Source organism: Panthera leo, chromosome B1 (genome assembly GCF_018350215.1).
Source record: "Panthera leo isolate Ple1 chromosome B1, P.leo_Ple1_pat1.1, whole genome shotgun sequence".
In the NCBI taxonomy this organism is placed as follows: domain Eukaryota; kingdom Metazoa; phylum Chordata; class Mammalia; order Carnivora; family Felidae; genus Panthera; species Panthera leo.
Window position 1 is genome coordinate 139,805,784 of NC_056682.1, and position 17,423 is coordinate 139,823,206.

At 36.3% G+C, this 17,423-nt stretch overlaps 1 protein-coding gene across 1 annotated transcript in view; it reads left to right on the top strand.

The window, feature by feature from the left end:
* The window catches only part of ANTXR2 (ANTXR cell adhesion molecule 2), a 149,702-nt gene that overhangs the window by 87,689 nt on the left and 44,590 nt on the right, over positions 1–17,423 (top strand). The window contains exons 13-16 of the mRNA XM_042936106.1: positions 357–401; positions 1,253–1,345; positions 7,329–7,496; positions 8,058–8,138. Of these exons, the coding sequence (XP_042792040.1) occupies positions 357–401; positions 1,253–1,345; positions 7,329–7,496; positions 8,058–8,138 (387 nt within the window). The remainder of the gene's footprint in view (positions 1–356; positions 402–1,252; positions 1,346–7,328; positions 7,497–8,057; positions 8,139–17,423) is intronic.

Here is a 17,423-nt window from a genome sequence, read left to right on the forward strand (position 1 = left end):
GTTATCCTGGGCTTCCTCCTGGTCTGATGGTCTCAGGATAGACTTCCGACATAACAGCAGGCTTTCTGCAGAGTGCGTGTCCCAAGGAAGAGGGGAGTGGAAAAGCTTCTTTTGACCTAGCTGCAGAAGTCACGTGGTAGCACTTCTACTTCATGCTAGTCAGTCAGAAGCTAGTTACAGGCAAGCCTGTATTCGAAGGGAGAGGCATATACATGGAGAAGCAAGGATCACACGGCACTACCAATATTTCATTAGCACTACCACGTTATGTTATTTAATCTAGTTATTTATATACATGTTTGCCGTCTCCTATGCCACCAAAGTTTTTACATTTGATTTTTTTTTTTTTTGGACAGGTTATCAAGGATCCTCCTCCACCACCACCTCCTGCACCGAAAGTGGTAAATCAGTGCTTAATAAGTGATATGGATATTTTTTTCTGTATTCAGATACTATCCCCAAATATGATCATTTACTTTGTTGTTAGACAACTGTGATACCTGTCATTGACTTTTGAATTTATGAAAATTCATTGTTATTTTTCATCTTCTTATGACTTCTTTCATGTGCTTGAGGAATAGAACCTTCAAAAAATGACAAATATAGCCTGGCCATGAGGATCAATAGTGCATAGAAACTTACTTTTCTTTTTATGTCAATACATCAATAGTCCGGATGTTACTCATAAAAAGTTGTAAGATCCAAGCTGACGGTTTAAAGATGCTATTCCTTTCTTCAAGATGATTCTTACTTTTATATTCCATTCTTTGTTAGCCAAAATTGAGTTAGTATCATGAAATATGGAAGGTAGTGGTGTAGTGCATTTTCAAAACTTTGCAACTGCCTATCTTTTTAGTACAAATTTTGCAGTTTAACTTCAACATGTATGTTGATATTTTAAATGATTATTGAAATGCTGTTCTAAAGTTAGTGTCTTTTTAAATATGAAGTGATGTGTAGAACTGGAAAAATAAATGATGCTCATAGTTAGGGAGCAACTTCTGGTGATCTGGTGAAATAAGGGAGATTCCTAAAATTGGAAGGGCAGGAGTCCTTGTATTCTGTAGAATTCCACTTGAAATTTATGCATGTAAGCATAAGTACATCCTCATGCCCTCTACATAATTGTTACCACATTTCTTTCATGTCAGTGGCATTATTTGGAAGAAACGTTTAAATGTGAGTTAGTTCTGATGAAACAGTATTTTAAGAAATTAATTAAACCCGTGTTTAAAAACTTGTATCTACCCAGGAAGAAGAAGAACCTCTGCCCACCAAGAAATGGCCCACGGTGGACGCTTCCTACTACGGTGGCCGAGGGGTTGGAGGAATTAAAAGAATGGAGGTTGGTATCTTTAAAAAAGAAAAAAAACCCAGAAGCTGCTAATCTGAACATGTAATTCTAGAACTATTAAACCATGGAAACTGTGCTTTTCACAATTTAATAATACCGTCCAATTTTATTTAACACTGGCTCTTTTTTGGATATAATTTTTTTTTTTTCTATGGGATCATCCTGGCCATTTCAAAACCATTCAAGAAGAACTGACTTCATTTAGTCAAAGCATCGCATTGATAAGATGTTTGAACTCTAAAGGGCAAAACAAAGTTAGGGTTTTTCTCACTATTTTGGAAAAAATTACTGCAGACAGCATCAACTTTGTAGAAGCCAGCCACTTAAAGTTGCAACAATGCTTTTCTTTGAAAAGACCCAATAGTTATGTACTGTTTAGAGATAAAAATGTTAAAATATTCAGTGGTATGGGTATGACCTTATCACATGTAAGGAAGCACATTTAGGCTTTTTTTTTTTTAAACAGCTTTTAGTTACCACTTATGAACAATTGTAATTAACTTTATTTTTTTAAAGTTTACATATTTATTTTGAGAGACAGAAACAGACAGGGTGCACCCATGAGCAAGTGCAAATGAGCATGAGTGGGGGAAGGGCAGAGAGAGATGGAGAGAGAGAGAGAGAGGGAGAGGGAATCCCAAACAGGCTCTGTATGGTCAGCACAGAGCCTGACATGGAAGCTCGAACTCAGAACCCATGAGATCATGACCTGAGCTGAAATCAAGAGCCTGATGCTTAACCGAATGAACCACGTAGGCACCCCCATCATAGTTAATTTTAAATATCACTTACAGAATGTATTGAACTTTTAGACTGGCTCAAATTGAACTTTAATATTATATCTTCAAAATGAAATGTGGTCTTCTTGCCACCACAGAAATAGTTCTCAAGGTGATAGCTTAATTAATAATAAGCCATTATTGCCAGCACTGAGCCCTTAGCAACAGTGTAGACAGGCCAGCATCCCACCTCAAGGAACAGTTGGAGGAATTTTGTCATTGATAGGCTGACTTTATTATGAAACACAGATCCTGGCATATCTTCCTTATTAGTTACCTTTTAACTTTACTTCTTGATAAGAAGGAGTTTTTATGTGCTCTGCAATTATTGTGTATCTCCTACCACCGTATCTGCCTTGTCGTGTCACTGCCAACAAAAACCAGTAAGCCAATTAGTAAACAACCTCACAACGGTTGCAGTTTTCTCTTTTTATACTTTTCTATAAAATTCAGATTCCCTAGGAGGGTTTCCCCTTTTCAGAATAAATTTCAGTATTCTTCCAAAGAAGTGGTTACTCAAGCCATCTGATAGTGATTCTCACTTTCTTGACCACATTAGATGTTAAAGTAATGCACACTTTCCATAAAAGCATGCCACTTTATTGCTGAAATATCCACTGAGACAGGTACGTCATTGCTAATAAGCCATGGAAAAAGGAGATGCGGGAAGCCATTAAGTTTGTCTTTTGGAGGAGATAGTGCATATGTGTTTTCTTGTGAGTGATTGAGAATATCAAACAGTCCACAAGAACGTGGCTATGCTAGCTTTTGTTGCCTGTCACAGAACCAGGAACATTTCCTTCTGCTTACTTTTGTTGTGTCATTCAAGGCTTGGAGGGGTGGGGAAAGAATAGACTATGTCATCTAATGTATATGAAAAATAAACTTGGAGATAAAATATTTACCTCTGGATATCCTAATATTGTCTATCTCAACTTATTTTTAGCTTATTTCACCTCATTCCAAAATGTGTGTGTAAAAAAATGTGAGCAAGGGGAAAAAAGTTTTGACAAGACATACTACAAAATGTTAGTAGATTTCTCTGGATGGAGTGATTTTCAGTTTGTGCTATGTATTTCCCTATTTTTCCTAACTCATTTGATAATGAGCGTCCACTACTTCAGAGTCAAAATAATACATTTAATTCTATTTTGAAATCCACACATATAAAATACCACATGACCGTGAAATACGGATATGCTAGTAAGTGAGCCTTAACTGAATAATGTTCTTGCTGAAAAAACGAGGAATTATGCCAGATTTTTGTGAGTCCAATATTCCAGTGTACCAAAGATTGAGATCTCTTTCTAAAGGGGAAAAAAAAGCATACACATGAGCTCCTGAAGGGGTCCTGAGTTAAAAGGAATAATATTGGTTTGTGATCAAGAAAGCCAAAGGCTCATGCACGTTCTTGAGTAACTCACATTTCAAGTTCTAAGAGTTATTAACTCTTAATATGTGAAACGATATTGCCTGTCCTTTTCAGTTTAAGAAAACTTATGAAAAGGACCCACTTTTAATGATTGGGGTGCATTTTAGCTTTGGACAATTTTGGCTACATTGTATAGAGTATTCCATCCATAGGGTATGTAGGTATATAGGGTATTCCATACATAGGGTAAATAGGGTATAGGGATGGAAATGGGAATGAGAAAAAATGAGAAAGGAAATGTGAACATTACAAAAGGGAAACAATACATAAAAATACACAATAAAAATTGAATCAAGAATTAAGCACCATGAAACTTTCTCAAACCTGATCTTATTTAAACTTAGGGAAAATAGAAAATTTAATCTGTTTTAAAACCATGCCTATTTAAGCCTGGATAGTATTTTCCTTAAAAAAATACCTCTAACTAGGAAAAATAAATGGAATTCTAGAAGTTATGTGCACATCTGAATTACAGAACAAATCTTCATAACTAATGTTATTTTAAGGCAGGATAGGGATTTTACATAGATTTTTTTTTCTTACCCTTCCTTTAAATTAAATATTTAAACGTTACGGTAATGGCAATTTGCAGAACGCTGGAACTGAGCTGATGTTAATAACAGCTGTTAGCACAACTGATCCACAATACCTAATGACTTCAAATGTGTGTTTCTGCCAATTCAGCGTGAAACTGTTTTTGTTTCTTTTCTCAATTCTAAAATTGCTCCTTTATGATACAACCTCCTAGTCATCCAAATATACTCTGGCAATTATGGAATTTTATTGTTTATTATGAAAGCCAAGTAGAGTTGGAAGGATTTAGCTATCAAGTTTGCACTTTTTTTTTTCCATAGTAAAAAAGCCAGGTATATTAATTCTGCTAAAGTTCCCTTTAGCAATTTATTTGTGTGTTTTTTTTAAATCCTTTTTTGACTATCTTAAAGTGGTTAAACTAAAATATTAAAATTTATACAACTAAATGTATATATATTTGCTGGCATACCTTGTTTTATTGCACTTTGCTTTATTGTACTTCACAGATACCGTGTTGTTTTTTAGAAACGGAAGGTTTGTGGTAACCCTGCATTGAGCAAGTCTGTCAGCATCATTTTCCCAACAGCATTTGCTCACTTTATGTCTTTGGGTTATGTCTTGGTAAATTCTTGCAATATTTCAAACTTTTTCATTATTATTGTATTTGTTCCGATGATCTATAATCAGTGATTACCACTTGCTAAAAGTTAAGATGACGGTTAGAAGCTTTTAGCAATAAAATATTTTTACTTAAGGTACATACATTGCTTTTTTAGACATAATGTTATTGCACACTTAATAGACTACAGGACAGTGTAAACATAACATTTATATGCACTGGGAAGCCAAAAAATTCATTTGACTCATTTATTACGCTATTTGCTTTATTGTGGAGGTGTGGAGCCAAATGCGCCATATCTCTGAGGTTATGCCTGTAATTGCTTGGAGAGTTTTAGGAAAAATCTATGAAGTATTTCCTAATTTTCGACTTTGAAATTGAATGGGAATTATTTGTTTTGTTCTTTGTGATGATGGTGACGATGAAGGAACAGTTACTTTAGGAACTAAGGATTCAACTAATGAATTTCCTTTAGACCTCAGCAACTCTACTTCACAGAATATAGTCTTTTAATAGTTGAGTGTCTAGAAATACATTGAGTCAGAACTCCAGTTCAACAACCTTCTTCATGTTCTTTATCTGAGAATGGTGCCAGTGATAATTGGAGAATATGATTACCATTACCTGTAAGATACCAACTGTGAAAGCAAGCCTGGAGAGCTGTGTATGTTAAATCTATAAGTTCTGAATAGATCTAACCTTTATCTACTTACATTTTTAGTTTGAATTACTTTTCTGAGTTATGACATTCATTTGTTAACTGTGTATATTTTTTTGTTTTCTTTTTGTTTTTTTTTTTTTTTTTCCCCTTAAAATTGAGACTTCACAACTGCCAGAATAATATCCTGGTTTTAGAGGGTTTTGTTTTGTTTTGTTTTTGTTTTTGTTTTTATTTTTTTAGCTCAGTTTAGCTATATTTAAAGATTTCATAAGTTTTAGTTTATCTAGGTGAAGACACTGTGATTTGAAAGAGAAGGTCATTTCTCTGGAAAGAAAACCAACTACCTAGCTCTAAAGGTTTAATGGTGTTTAAAACAATTTTAACAACCTCATAAAGAACATTCTAGTACCACTGATCACACTGAAAGATACAGATACATTTTAATGACTCAGCAGGGTCTACTTGAAGTTGAAAGCCTGTTCTAAAATTGTAGTAAAAAAGGTAAAAACATCTAAGTAAGCCTTATCGAAAATCCATGAATAGTTCTGCCTGTGAACAGTAATCATCTGTATCCCTACCCACTAACTCAGGTCATTAAAATGCTTTAAAAAGTGCCTAATTTTTTTTTTTCCTTTGTAGAAATCATTTAACTCTGGTGAATCAGCGTGCTCTGGACAAGGCTTCATATTTCTTTTTAGACCTTCACTTATCTTATCCTTATCGTCTTTGTTAATGTCCTTGCTTTTTGTAGGACTTCTCCACTGCTCCTGGTTGGACAAAATCTTTCCCCAGGAGTCACATCCTATTCCCATACCTATATGGTGGTAAAGTTTAGCTCAGATTTAGCTCTTAATTCTTATTCATTGAAGAATAAAGAAAATAATCATTTGACCCTATAGTTTTTCAATGTCTAGAGTTTTCAGAGAAGGAAATACCCTAAAATTTGTGGAATTCTCTGGTGCCTCTGAATTTTTCCTTTCAGAGCAGTCTTTTCAGATTTGCCTTCCTCTCAATGAAGAATTGACCTGTCAAATAACCATACCCAGATGAGCATCAGAACTAAAGACTAAAAGCTACTTTACAAAGTCAAGTTTTACAAATTAAAGAAAAATCGTATATAATGATTTTACGTGTACAAATATTTTTTAAGAGACTTTTTAAAAAATGTTTTTATTTATTTTTGAGAGGAAGAGAGGGAGAGAGACAGTGTGTGAGCTGGGAAGGGGCAGAGAGAGAGGGAGACACAGATTCTGAAGCAGGCTCCAGGCTCTGAGCTGTCAGCACAGAGCCCAACACAGGGCTTGAACCCACGGACTGGGAGATTATGAGCTGAGCCATAGTCAGACATATAATTATTTTATTTCTAAAGTCTAAATGTTAATATCATACTTTTTGATTTAGGCAAACTTGATGAGAATTTTGGAAGGAACAACTTACTCCTTTGTATAAAATACAAAGTTTTTTACAAAGTTGTAAAATACATGTAAATTATATTTGTAAAATTCAAACCTATTTGAAAGGTACTTATTTCAGACTGCTTATGTTCAAATCCCTGCCCTGCCACTTGCTAGCTGTGTGACTTTGGACATATCACTTAACCTTTCTGTGCCTCAGCTTCCTCATCTGGAAGGAAAAGAATATAGTACCTATACTGTCTATTCCATTGCATTCTTGTATGGATTAAATGCAAATTGGCACATGATAGCCATTCAGTAAATATGACTTGTCATCATCATCTCTTTCCCCCAGTGCCATCAGTACATATGGGTACGTATTTAGCTAGAAGAGAAACATACCTAATTTAGTCTCAGAAGAGGAGAAATTGAGAGTTAGTATACTACTCATCTCTTTACTCCAAGATGGTGAGCCAAAAGACCATCTACTAAATAAGAGGTTGTTCTTCTAGGACACTATATGTCTGATACAAGTATTTCCCCATTGTTTTGAAGGTCCGTTGGGGTGATAAAGGATCTACTGAAGAAGGCGCGAGGCTAGAGAAAGCCAAAAATGCTGTGGTGAGGATTCCTGAAGAAGTTGAGGAACCTGTCAGGCCTAGACCACCTCGTCCCAAACCCACGTACCAGCCTCCTCAGACAAAGTGGTACACACCAATTAAGGTAGTTGTTTAAATTTTGTGTGATTTAACTGAGAAACCGTAACTAGAGAAAATGTGACTTCTTCAGCTCCCCCAAGCTCCCAACTGTCTGAAGGAGGACCAAGGTACATCAAGTAGCAGACATTCATCATACATTCTAACAACTGAATGCTTTCTCGGCAATAAGAACCTCCATTTTTTACATTTTTTTAAAAATTTTTTTAACGCTTATTTTTTTTAACGTTTATTTATTTTTGAGACAGAGCATGAATGGGGGAGGGTCAGAGAGAGGGAGACACAGAATCCGAAACAGGCTCCAGGCTCTGAGCTGTCAGCACAGAGCCTGACGCGGGGCTCGAACTCACAGACTGAGAGATCATTACCTGAGCCGAAGTCGGACACTTAACCGACTGAGCCACCCAGGCGCCCCAAGAACCTCCATTTTTGTTATTATTTGTTTAATTTAGTAAAGAAAGGAGAGAGAGACTAAGACTTTACCTTCTTCATTGTTAACTGTTCGTTTATTTAGTAAGTAGAGGTTGAATACGTCCACTAAGAATTTACAAATCATGTTTCCCTTTAGGGTCGTCTTGATGCACTCTGGGCTTTGTTACGGCGGCAGTATGACCGGGTTTCCTTGATGCGGCCTCAGGAAGGAGATGAGGTTTGTATGTGGGGATGTTAGGAAAGAGCGGAGTGCTTGGATCGGTATAATGAAGGTAGGGAAATAATGATCAAAAAGAATTTAAAGCCCTCATCACACTTGAGGAAGGAATCATCGTCTTACACAAGTTCCTATTACATAGGGTGCTTAATAAATTATTTTCTATTGTTGCACTATATTTGCAAGTCAAGGCTCAACACAAGTCCCTTCTCAAGTAGTATGTAAAAATTATGGCCTATTGTACACATACTTTCATATGCACACTCGTTGCTTCAGCCTTTGACTTGGATGACATCACATTCTGAGGTTTTACAAGGTGGGAAGGACAGACTGAGGACTAGTAGCAGACATATGTCCTAGCAGACTAGGACAGACTGAGGATCCTTTCTCTAGCATCTACCAGCAGAGAGGCCCAGGGAACATAGGTGAACTTCATTCACATCAACTTCAGAGGACTTTAGGTTCATTCAGGTTTGATAGGCTATTTTTTTTAAGATGAATGATTAATGACACTAATATTTATTTTACAGTGCCAAATTAAGTTATGTTTAGTGTTATATATTTTAGCTTGGTGCTTAACATACAAAAACATCTAAATCCTTAAAATTTTACTTCTAGGAAAATGGGGGTCATTTTAAAAACCTCTGAGCTCAACTATTTAGGAAATACAGTTTGAGACTTCTCAACAGATCATTTACCCTTTGCTTGGACCATAGGTAGAGTGAAGCAGGTGGTTTATGGAACAACCTCGTTCGTTTCCAGACCACTGTAGTTAATAGAAAGTAAACTCTATTTACTCTTTAATATGCCAGCCTTTCACTGTGTGTGTCTTAAAATCATTGTTGTGCATCTTCTTAGTTTTCTGTTCCCCAGATTAGACATTAATTTATTTGTTTAATAATTTTCACCTGTAAAAGTGTTGGGTATTGTGATAGCACTAAAGATGTATTAGCTGACAAAAGCAGGCAGTGGTTCTAACATTCTTGCCAATACTGTATATATTCTTTTCACTCTTATGATTAAAATTTAGTTTTGTCTTTCATCATTTCTACTAATTCTGATTTAATTCAATAGTTTTTGAATTATATATGTGCCTTAGTAATGACATCAGGTACTAGTGAGGGGTAGATACAAACTGTAGCCTTCGCCCTTAAGAAACCTAAAACTTGTCTGGGAAACAAGACAGCTAGGAAAGAAATATTTATTCCAGAAGGTGATCTGAGCCACAGTATAGGTAGTTATCAAGTACTCTTGAGTGTACAGAAGGAAGAGAGATGAACTCTTTCTGGAGGAACTTGGGAATGCTTCTTCAAAAATATAGGTCTTCTATCTTTAAATATGAATAGGATTTCAACAGGTGGAGTTAGGTGGAATGAGCTTTTCCATGGATGAAACATCAGGAACAAAGTCTCTGAGGCAGCCAAGAGCACAGTGATTCGTGGATTACTAGTCTGAGGGTTGGGGATTGAAACCAGAATGATAGGTTGGGAATAGAAGAGAAGAAATCTTTTGAGATTGAGCACAGTAAATATTGTTATTGACAAGGCCAACCATGTGACTCTGTGATATTTGTGCCAAAAAATCTACACCAATCATAAGGCATACATAATCATAGTACATGTTGGGTCAACTTTATAAAAGACTGTACAATAACTGAAATACTTGTACATCTTTTGACCCCAAATGTCCTGTCTTGTTCTCTTGTTACCCATGTCCTCTCCCCACCATACTTACTACTCTTCAGATATGTTCAGTCCATTTCCTTGAGTATGCACACTCTCTCTTGCTTTTTTTTTAAATTTTTTTTTAACGTTTATTTATTTTTGAGACAGAGAGACAGAACATGAACAGGGAAGGGGCAGAGAGAGAGGGAGACACAGAATCTGAAACAGGCTCCAGGCTCTGAGCAGTCAGCACAGAGCCCGACGTGGGGCTCGAACTCACGGACCGTGAGATCATGGCCTGAGCCGAAGTCGGACGCTTAACTGACTGAGCCACCCAGGCGCCCCATCTCTTGCTTTCTTAACTCCCGGTCAAATAATATTATCCAGAAAATAATATTTAATTGTTTATATGAAATCACGATTGCATGGCACCATGGCAATAATCTGTATGGACATTCCAACATCCCGCAAATTTGATTTTAAAAAAGAGAGCAACAACATTTCTTAAGTTCCAGTACCTTTTTACCTTTAGAGTATCTTTCATTTTAGAAATAAAAGTGATTCACCTAGTAAGAAAATGACCTAGAGGTAGAAATAGAATTAGGATATGGAGCATATTTTGCACTGCTAATTTTGATCTACATTTGGTGTAGGATATTAAAATGGGATGATTTGCTTTGGTAAGGCTTTATTTACTCATGAGAAGCAGACTGGCTCACCATTACCTTCTACTTATTATGGCTAGTTAAGCCCTCAAAAACTAAATGGACTGAACTGTACAATTTTCACCAATTCAGTGTATGTAGACATGGTTTGTCTCCCAGGATTACATGGAGTAGAGAAAATTTTAAATTTAGGAGATTAAGATATTTAAATGGCAGAGGCCTCCACTCCTCTGGCTATTCTTCATGTTGAATACTCCAAGTAGGCCAGAATAGAATCATTGAAGGAGTAAATTAGTCTTGGGAGGTTTTTTTTGATAGCTTAAAACCATACTTACTAGTGACTGGATGCTGTAGCATGTGGATGGGTAAAATCCTATCTTCAACTTTACTCCCCTGAAGCCAATCAGTACCTAATTAAACTCAGAGTACTCAAAGTACTCATGAAAGGTTTGATACATGTGTGTGTACAGCACACATGTATACAGTAAAGACAATCATTGTCCTTCCAAACTGTGTATTACTTTTATTTCAAAAATCTATTTTCCCATTAATTTTTCCCATTAAATAATAGGGAATTGGTAAATAGTATTGTAACAGCGTAGATATATTGATTCCCACAAAAACCGTTCGCATATCAAATAATGCATTGGAAAAATGTTATTAGCTAGTCAAGGACAATCTTTTTAAAAGAAATTTTCTTATCAACATACAAATTGGTGAAAAAATTTGCCAATAATTTTGTTATTTTCCTGTGCTCATAAAATCTTATGCGTGTTTACCTTTGATTATACTTCTTAGAAGTATTTGTACAATGTCATACGAGGCATGTATGTATATATGGGCAATTTGTACGTTGTAGAAATTAAGAAGACTTTTGGAAAAATTGTCTAGTCGTTGGAAATGGATAGTTTGTTTCATATTGTCAAGGAATAAGCAAGAATGGTTTCTCATTTGTGACTTTTAAAGGAAATAATAGTCTCTTTCTTAAAAAAAAAAAAAGGCAAAACAAAGTTAGCGCTGCTTGGGAGACAATAAAACAATTGTTTTCAGGTTGTGGCTGATGGTTCCAAAATAACAGAACCAATGCCTAGTCAACAGCACGTTTTCCACCTTGGAAAACAATCTTGTCATTTATTTATAAGTTGTTTACTGCAGATTCTGCCTCTTGAGAGTTTAGTTTAATAAACAAATCAGCGTACGTAGAACTAAACCCGGAGTCAAGCACATTTACTCTGCAAGTCCCGTCACGCTGAATTTCAAGCCAAATGTTCTCCTTTTATGGCTCCGGGGCCGCACCGGGCTCATTTGCAGAAGAATTCACTGCTGAATTGAAGTCCTTGATCAAGTAATTGAAGTTCAGGCATAAAGTATCAAAGCGGCGCGAGAAATCTCTGGCCCCGTCCCTCGTTCCCGCTCGCTTTCCGCGCCGCCAGCTCCTGCGGAGGTGGCGGGGTCCGCGAGCGGCGCACAGACCAGGCACGGGCTTTGATTGTGGCTGCAACTCCTCTGAGTCATGAATGTTTCAGCGCGCGGCGCGCGAGGTTAGGGCCGCGCGTCCAGGTGTAAGCTAGCAGGTTGTCGCCGACATCTGTTTGCAGCAGCGGCAGCGGCCTCCCCAGCCCGCAGCGAGCGGCCGGATTGTCAGCGGAGGTAGTTGAGAGCGGCAGAACCATTTTGGTCTCACACTCGCTGCCTGGAGGCCTGAAACACCAAAGGTAGGAGTGGGGGTGGACACAGCTGCGCTCCCAAACTTGCCTTAGGCACAAATAAAGAGATCTAATGCAGTTTGACTCCGTTGCGGTGGGGAGACGAGGACAGAAAGCCACTTCAGAGACAACTTAACGCTGCAACATCTGCCGCCAAGTTTCCAGGGAGTGACGGGGGACAGCAGGTACAGATTGAAGTCTCCACATAAACAACCTCCATTAAGCCATGGACTCTTTTGAAGGGCCTCCATCAAACATGCTGGAGTCCGCAGCAGGAGTTTGTTTGGTTTTCAAAGCGGTGTTTTGTTTTTGCAATAACAAGGTAATTTATAAATGATGCATTACCACGCGTTCTCCTTTTTCATTTGAAAAGTGAGAGTTGGAGAAGCAGAAAGGCAAAGAAAGAAGAAAGCGCGGCACTAGTTTTGGAGTTGTTCCACAAACCAATTAAATCTCCAAGGAGCTTCTTGGCTGTGATGGAGGTTATGTTAACCTTCAGACCGCAATCCCTCGTTCACCAGTAAGCAGACATAAATTTATACGCTGCAATAGAAGAACCCTGGTAATAGTAACACCCATAAAGCGCATCCACTCTTTGCTTTTAAACTTCTGTCATGCGGCTTTTTACTACTTGGGGTGAAATGAAATTAGATTTTTTTCAGATGGATGTAAATTTTTAGCAAAACAAAAATGAGAAAATTCTATTCGCTTTAATTTCCTATTTATAAAAGACTTTACTTAATGCCTGTAGTTGGATAGTAAAAATACAATTGTAAGTCAAAAGTAAGAAGTGCATGTTCAAGGAAACATTTTTCTTTCTGAGGGGTTTTTCTGCTCTCCCACCTAGATTTAGCCAGAGAAAAATTTAAGAACGTGTATACTTTTCAGTGGCAGTATTGCAAAAGCTCAGTTGTGCACACACTCATGTGACATAATTAGAATTGGTTTAAACATTAGTGTGACAAATAAAGCTCCAAGGTACAGTAAGATAATATTTTATGGTAATGTAAACTGTTATTATTAATAAAGTTTAGGCTCCCTCACCTGAGGAAATACCTGCAAGGCTACTCTGAGATAAAGAAAAGGTGCTAACTCAGAGGTATCCTTTGGAGTGGGAATAGCCAGGGAACAATGGCCTAGGGAGACCTGTTAGACTGTGGCAAAGTTTTCATCAGTCAGTAGTGAAATAAGCAACAGAAGTGTGTAGTGAGTTTCCAATTAAGCTAAATTTATGCTGAGAGGACTTTTATTAATCGTACAGATATAATTTTCAGTTTTTGAGATGATTGATGGTAGCTGCTTTAAAAGACAAAGTCCATTTTGACAGAAGCCAATGTCAGTCCTCCAATTAAAAAAAAAAAAAAAATCTGCAGGGAAAAAGAATCCCTGAGAACATAGATAGCACAGGCTCATTTAAAAGGCACCAGAGAGGGGCGCCTGGGTGGCTAGGTTGGTTGAGCGTCCGACTTCGGCTCAGGTCATGATCTCGCGGTCTTTGAGTTCTAGCGCCGAGTGGGGCTCTGTGCTGACTGCTCAGAGCCTGGAGCCTGTTTCAGAGTCTGTGTCTCCCTCTCTCTCTGCCCCTCCCCTGTTCATGCTCTGTCTCTCTCTGTCTCAAAAGTAAATAAATGTTAAAAAAATGTTTTAAAAGGCACCAGAGAAACCTGATAACCTCAATGGCAAAAGATTAAGGCTGGACCTCTGATGTTTATATCTCTAGTTCTAGATTTACGTTCACTCCTCTGCCTGTCCTGCATCTGCATTCTCAAGTTCAAAACAAACCGGCCTCACTGTCTTCAATGGCAGCTTCTTCAATGATCCTAACCTCCTGAGGATCGCTGTGAAGTCCATCATGCTTACAAATCCCCCAGTGCTCAGTGCTATTATTAAGTCACTTCATCTTCAGACTGAATAGCATTTTGGTAGCAGAGATTTTGTGTCACACTGCCTTTAAGTTCCTCATCACATTTGCAAAATGTAGACCACTTGTGGGTGTTTATGAACAGATTGAAGCCTTCACTCACATGATTTGAAATTTCAAATGTTTTCAGTGCTTGGAAGTATGCAGCTAATGACTGCATTTTTACACTTAGTTTTTAGGTTCCATCTTAATATTTTGTGTCATATAGCTGGACTTTGCAATCAATTTTAAGTGCTATAAGAAAACCCTTTATTTTAGCCTGAGTCATTAAGTCCATACTATACACAAAAATGCCCCTGGGGCATTGAGGAGGGCACCTGTTGGGATGAGCACTCGGTGTTGTATGGAAACCAATTTGACAATAAATTTCATATTAAAAAAAATGCCCATGGTACTTCCAGATCTTTTCTTTTTTTGAATTCTTAACTCAGAAAAATATTGAGATATTTTAAAACTCAGATAATTACCTTTATCTTTGTAAGGTCTGAAATTTTACGTGATCCTTTAAACTAATTATGATGTGATATCGCTGGGAAAGAAAACCATCAGATTTTTCTACCCTCTTTGTTATCACCAGTGTCTTTCATTCTTATTATCTCTTGTCTTAATATTTTAGGGCATTCTGAAAATACCTAAAATGACCCGTTTAAACTAGTAGAAATAATTTACTTGGTTTATATACATTTGAAAGATAAATTTTTACTAGAATAACACAAGATAGACCTGCCATTATTACTACAATCCCACTGAGTAAGTGTATATATGTGTGTGTGTGTGTTTACTGTAAATATTTTTGTGTGTATACCTATAGAACATATTTTCTCTGTGTGTATGACATCAGCTAATGCTTGTTTAAGTAGAAAATAACAATTTCATGAAATAGAGTGCTTTTTTGGATACCATATCTTAGCGTAAATAAAACTATCTCTTAATTATGTGTATAAGCTGACAAAAGTGTTGACTTCAGTTTAGTTCTCTAAAGTGAAATATAGAATATGTGAAATGTAATGATTTAAATTATACAGGAAGATTTATTTTTTCAAACAAAGTATAAATAAAATCTAGATACTTACTTGGCTTTTTAACCCCCCAAACCAGGCATAATTTGTATTTAGTGGCCTCATACATATTTTATGTATCAACTTATAAATAAGTTTAGGTAGAGAGATTTTTTTGGTTAAAATTGATCAACAAGTTTTTGATTATCAAGAGGCAAAAATTATTATATTAGCATGAATACCCTCCTTCCAAAGCAATGTGCTGATTTTAGAAATAAACTTTTTTTTTTTCATCATCCGTGAGCCTTGGCACACTAAAACAATACTTTAAAAATACCAAGAGTTAATGTCAGTTGTCTAGGGCTAAATACATTATTTTCTTAGGCTTAATATACAGCATTGCTGTTGAACATCTTGAGGACATCAATTCAATCATCCAGCTGGGAGCAGAAATGTCAGCACAGATATAATTTTTAACTTCTCTTTTTTACCGTTTTGAGTACTTTATGTATGGCCTTTTAATAATTTTAATTGCAGAAGATTAAGTATATTTAAGTAAATCATATAATTCCTAATGATTTACAAAAATGTATATTATTCTGCATATATTAAATATTAAGTTTTCAATTTAGAGCTCAAAGGACACAGTCCAAGGGGTGGGGGGAAGTGCATCATTTTTGTAGACAGTTTATTATTTTACCAAAGCACATTACGATGGTGCCTTTATGTCTACCAGAGCCCCAATTTATAAGTTTAGTTTAAGGAGAGCTTCATAACTCAGTTAAGGAAATTGGCTTGAGTAGGAAGCTTTTATAGTTCCCTTATTCTTTTTTTTTTTTTTTAATGTTTTATTTATTTTTGAGACAGAGAGAGACAGAGCATGAACAGGGGAGGGTCAGCGAGAGGGAGACACAGAATCTGAAACAGGCTCCAGGCTCTGAGCTGTCAGCACAGAGCCCCACGCGGGGCTCGAACTCACGGACCGCGAGATCATGACCTGAGCCGAAGTCGGCCGCCCAACTGACTGAGCCACCCAGGCGCCCCTCCCTTATTCTTAAAAAGGAATTTGTATTAACACATTATACAAATGTATATACTTTTAAGGAATGTCTTTTCTTGCTAAATATCTTTCATTTTTATTTCTAAATAAAATACTAGTATTTTTATAATATACCCTTCTAATCTCTAAGTAAGTCCTTTTTAAAATTACTTCACATAACCTTTGTATTTTCCCTTAATTCTGCCCTGAATCAAATCACAACCTCTAACACTTGAAAAACTTAAAACTTATATAATTTTGAAGTATAAAATAAAAATGATTTACTTTTCAAACTCTGCAAGAAGTTGTTTAAGAATACCAGTAGACATTTGTTTACCATTGTATGACTTTGGCTTAAAAATTAATTCTTTTATTTCAAAGGGTTATGAGAAATTTCTTGTTTATTTTTCTTTTTGCTTTTTTTTTAATTAATGAGACTGGGATGGTTTTTACAAACTTGTTCCCATTTCAAAGCGATTTTATTCTCTGATATACCTCATATCTTTCTCCTAGAGAGCTCTTTTCATTTAAGACTGTGGAAAAAAGGAATGCATCTAATTTCCTAAACTTTAGATTCCCGTAATGTTTCTTAGCAAGCAGGTTAATGTAGTGAAATAATATATATTCTATTTATATTTTAGAGTCTTCTCTAAGTACTAAGCACATTTTGGTTTTGGGTCAAAATTAGATGTTTTTTTTTTTTTTTTTTTTTTTTCTTAAATCAAGCACTGTTTCCTGCTTACAATAAATTCTATTAGAGCCATTTCCTGACACTAATGATATCTTAACAAAGAGTTTATAATGAATTCAATAAATTTTATTCAAATAGCATTAAGATCTACCCTAATGAGAATTGGCTATACACACACAGGAATATATGGTTTTGCAATTATACACACTGATATCATATTATATATCAAATCATATCTTACTTGCCTAACAAAGTAAATCTGTAAAACATATTTCAATGAAGAATTCAAATAGGACATCTATATATATAGTGTAGAGATGAAAGCTCTAGAGTTAAGAGTGTTTATTCTCTGATTTCTTTCTCTACATCTTTCATTTTTCTCTCTTCTCCTTCCTCCTAACTTTTATTGGTTCCTCAGGTTTAACCTTTGGTCTCCTGGTATTCTCACATCTCACTCTTCTCTAGAGATCACATGGACTTTCACTGCTTTGCTGTCATCATTAAGTACATCATTTTTAGTCGGTTCCTTCCTCTCTCCTAAATTCTACTTGCACATCTCTGAGAGCTTATATGAATTTCCTCTTGAATGTTCTCTTGTCAC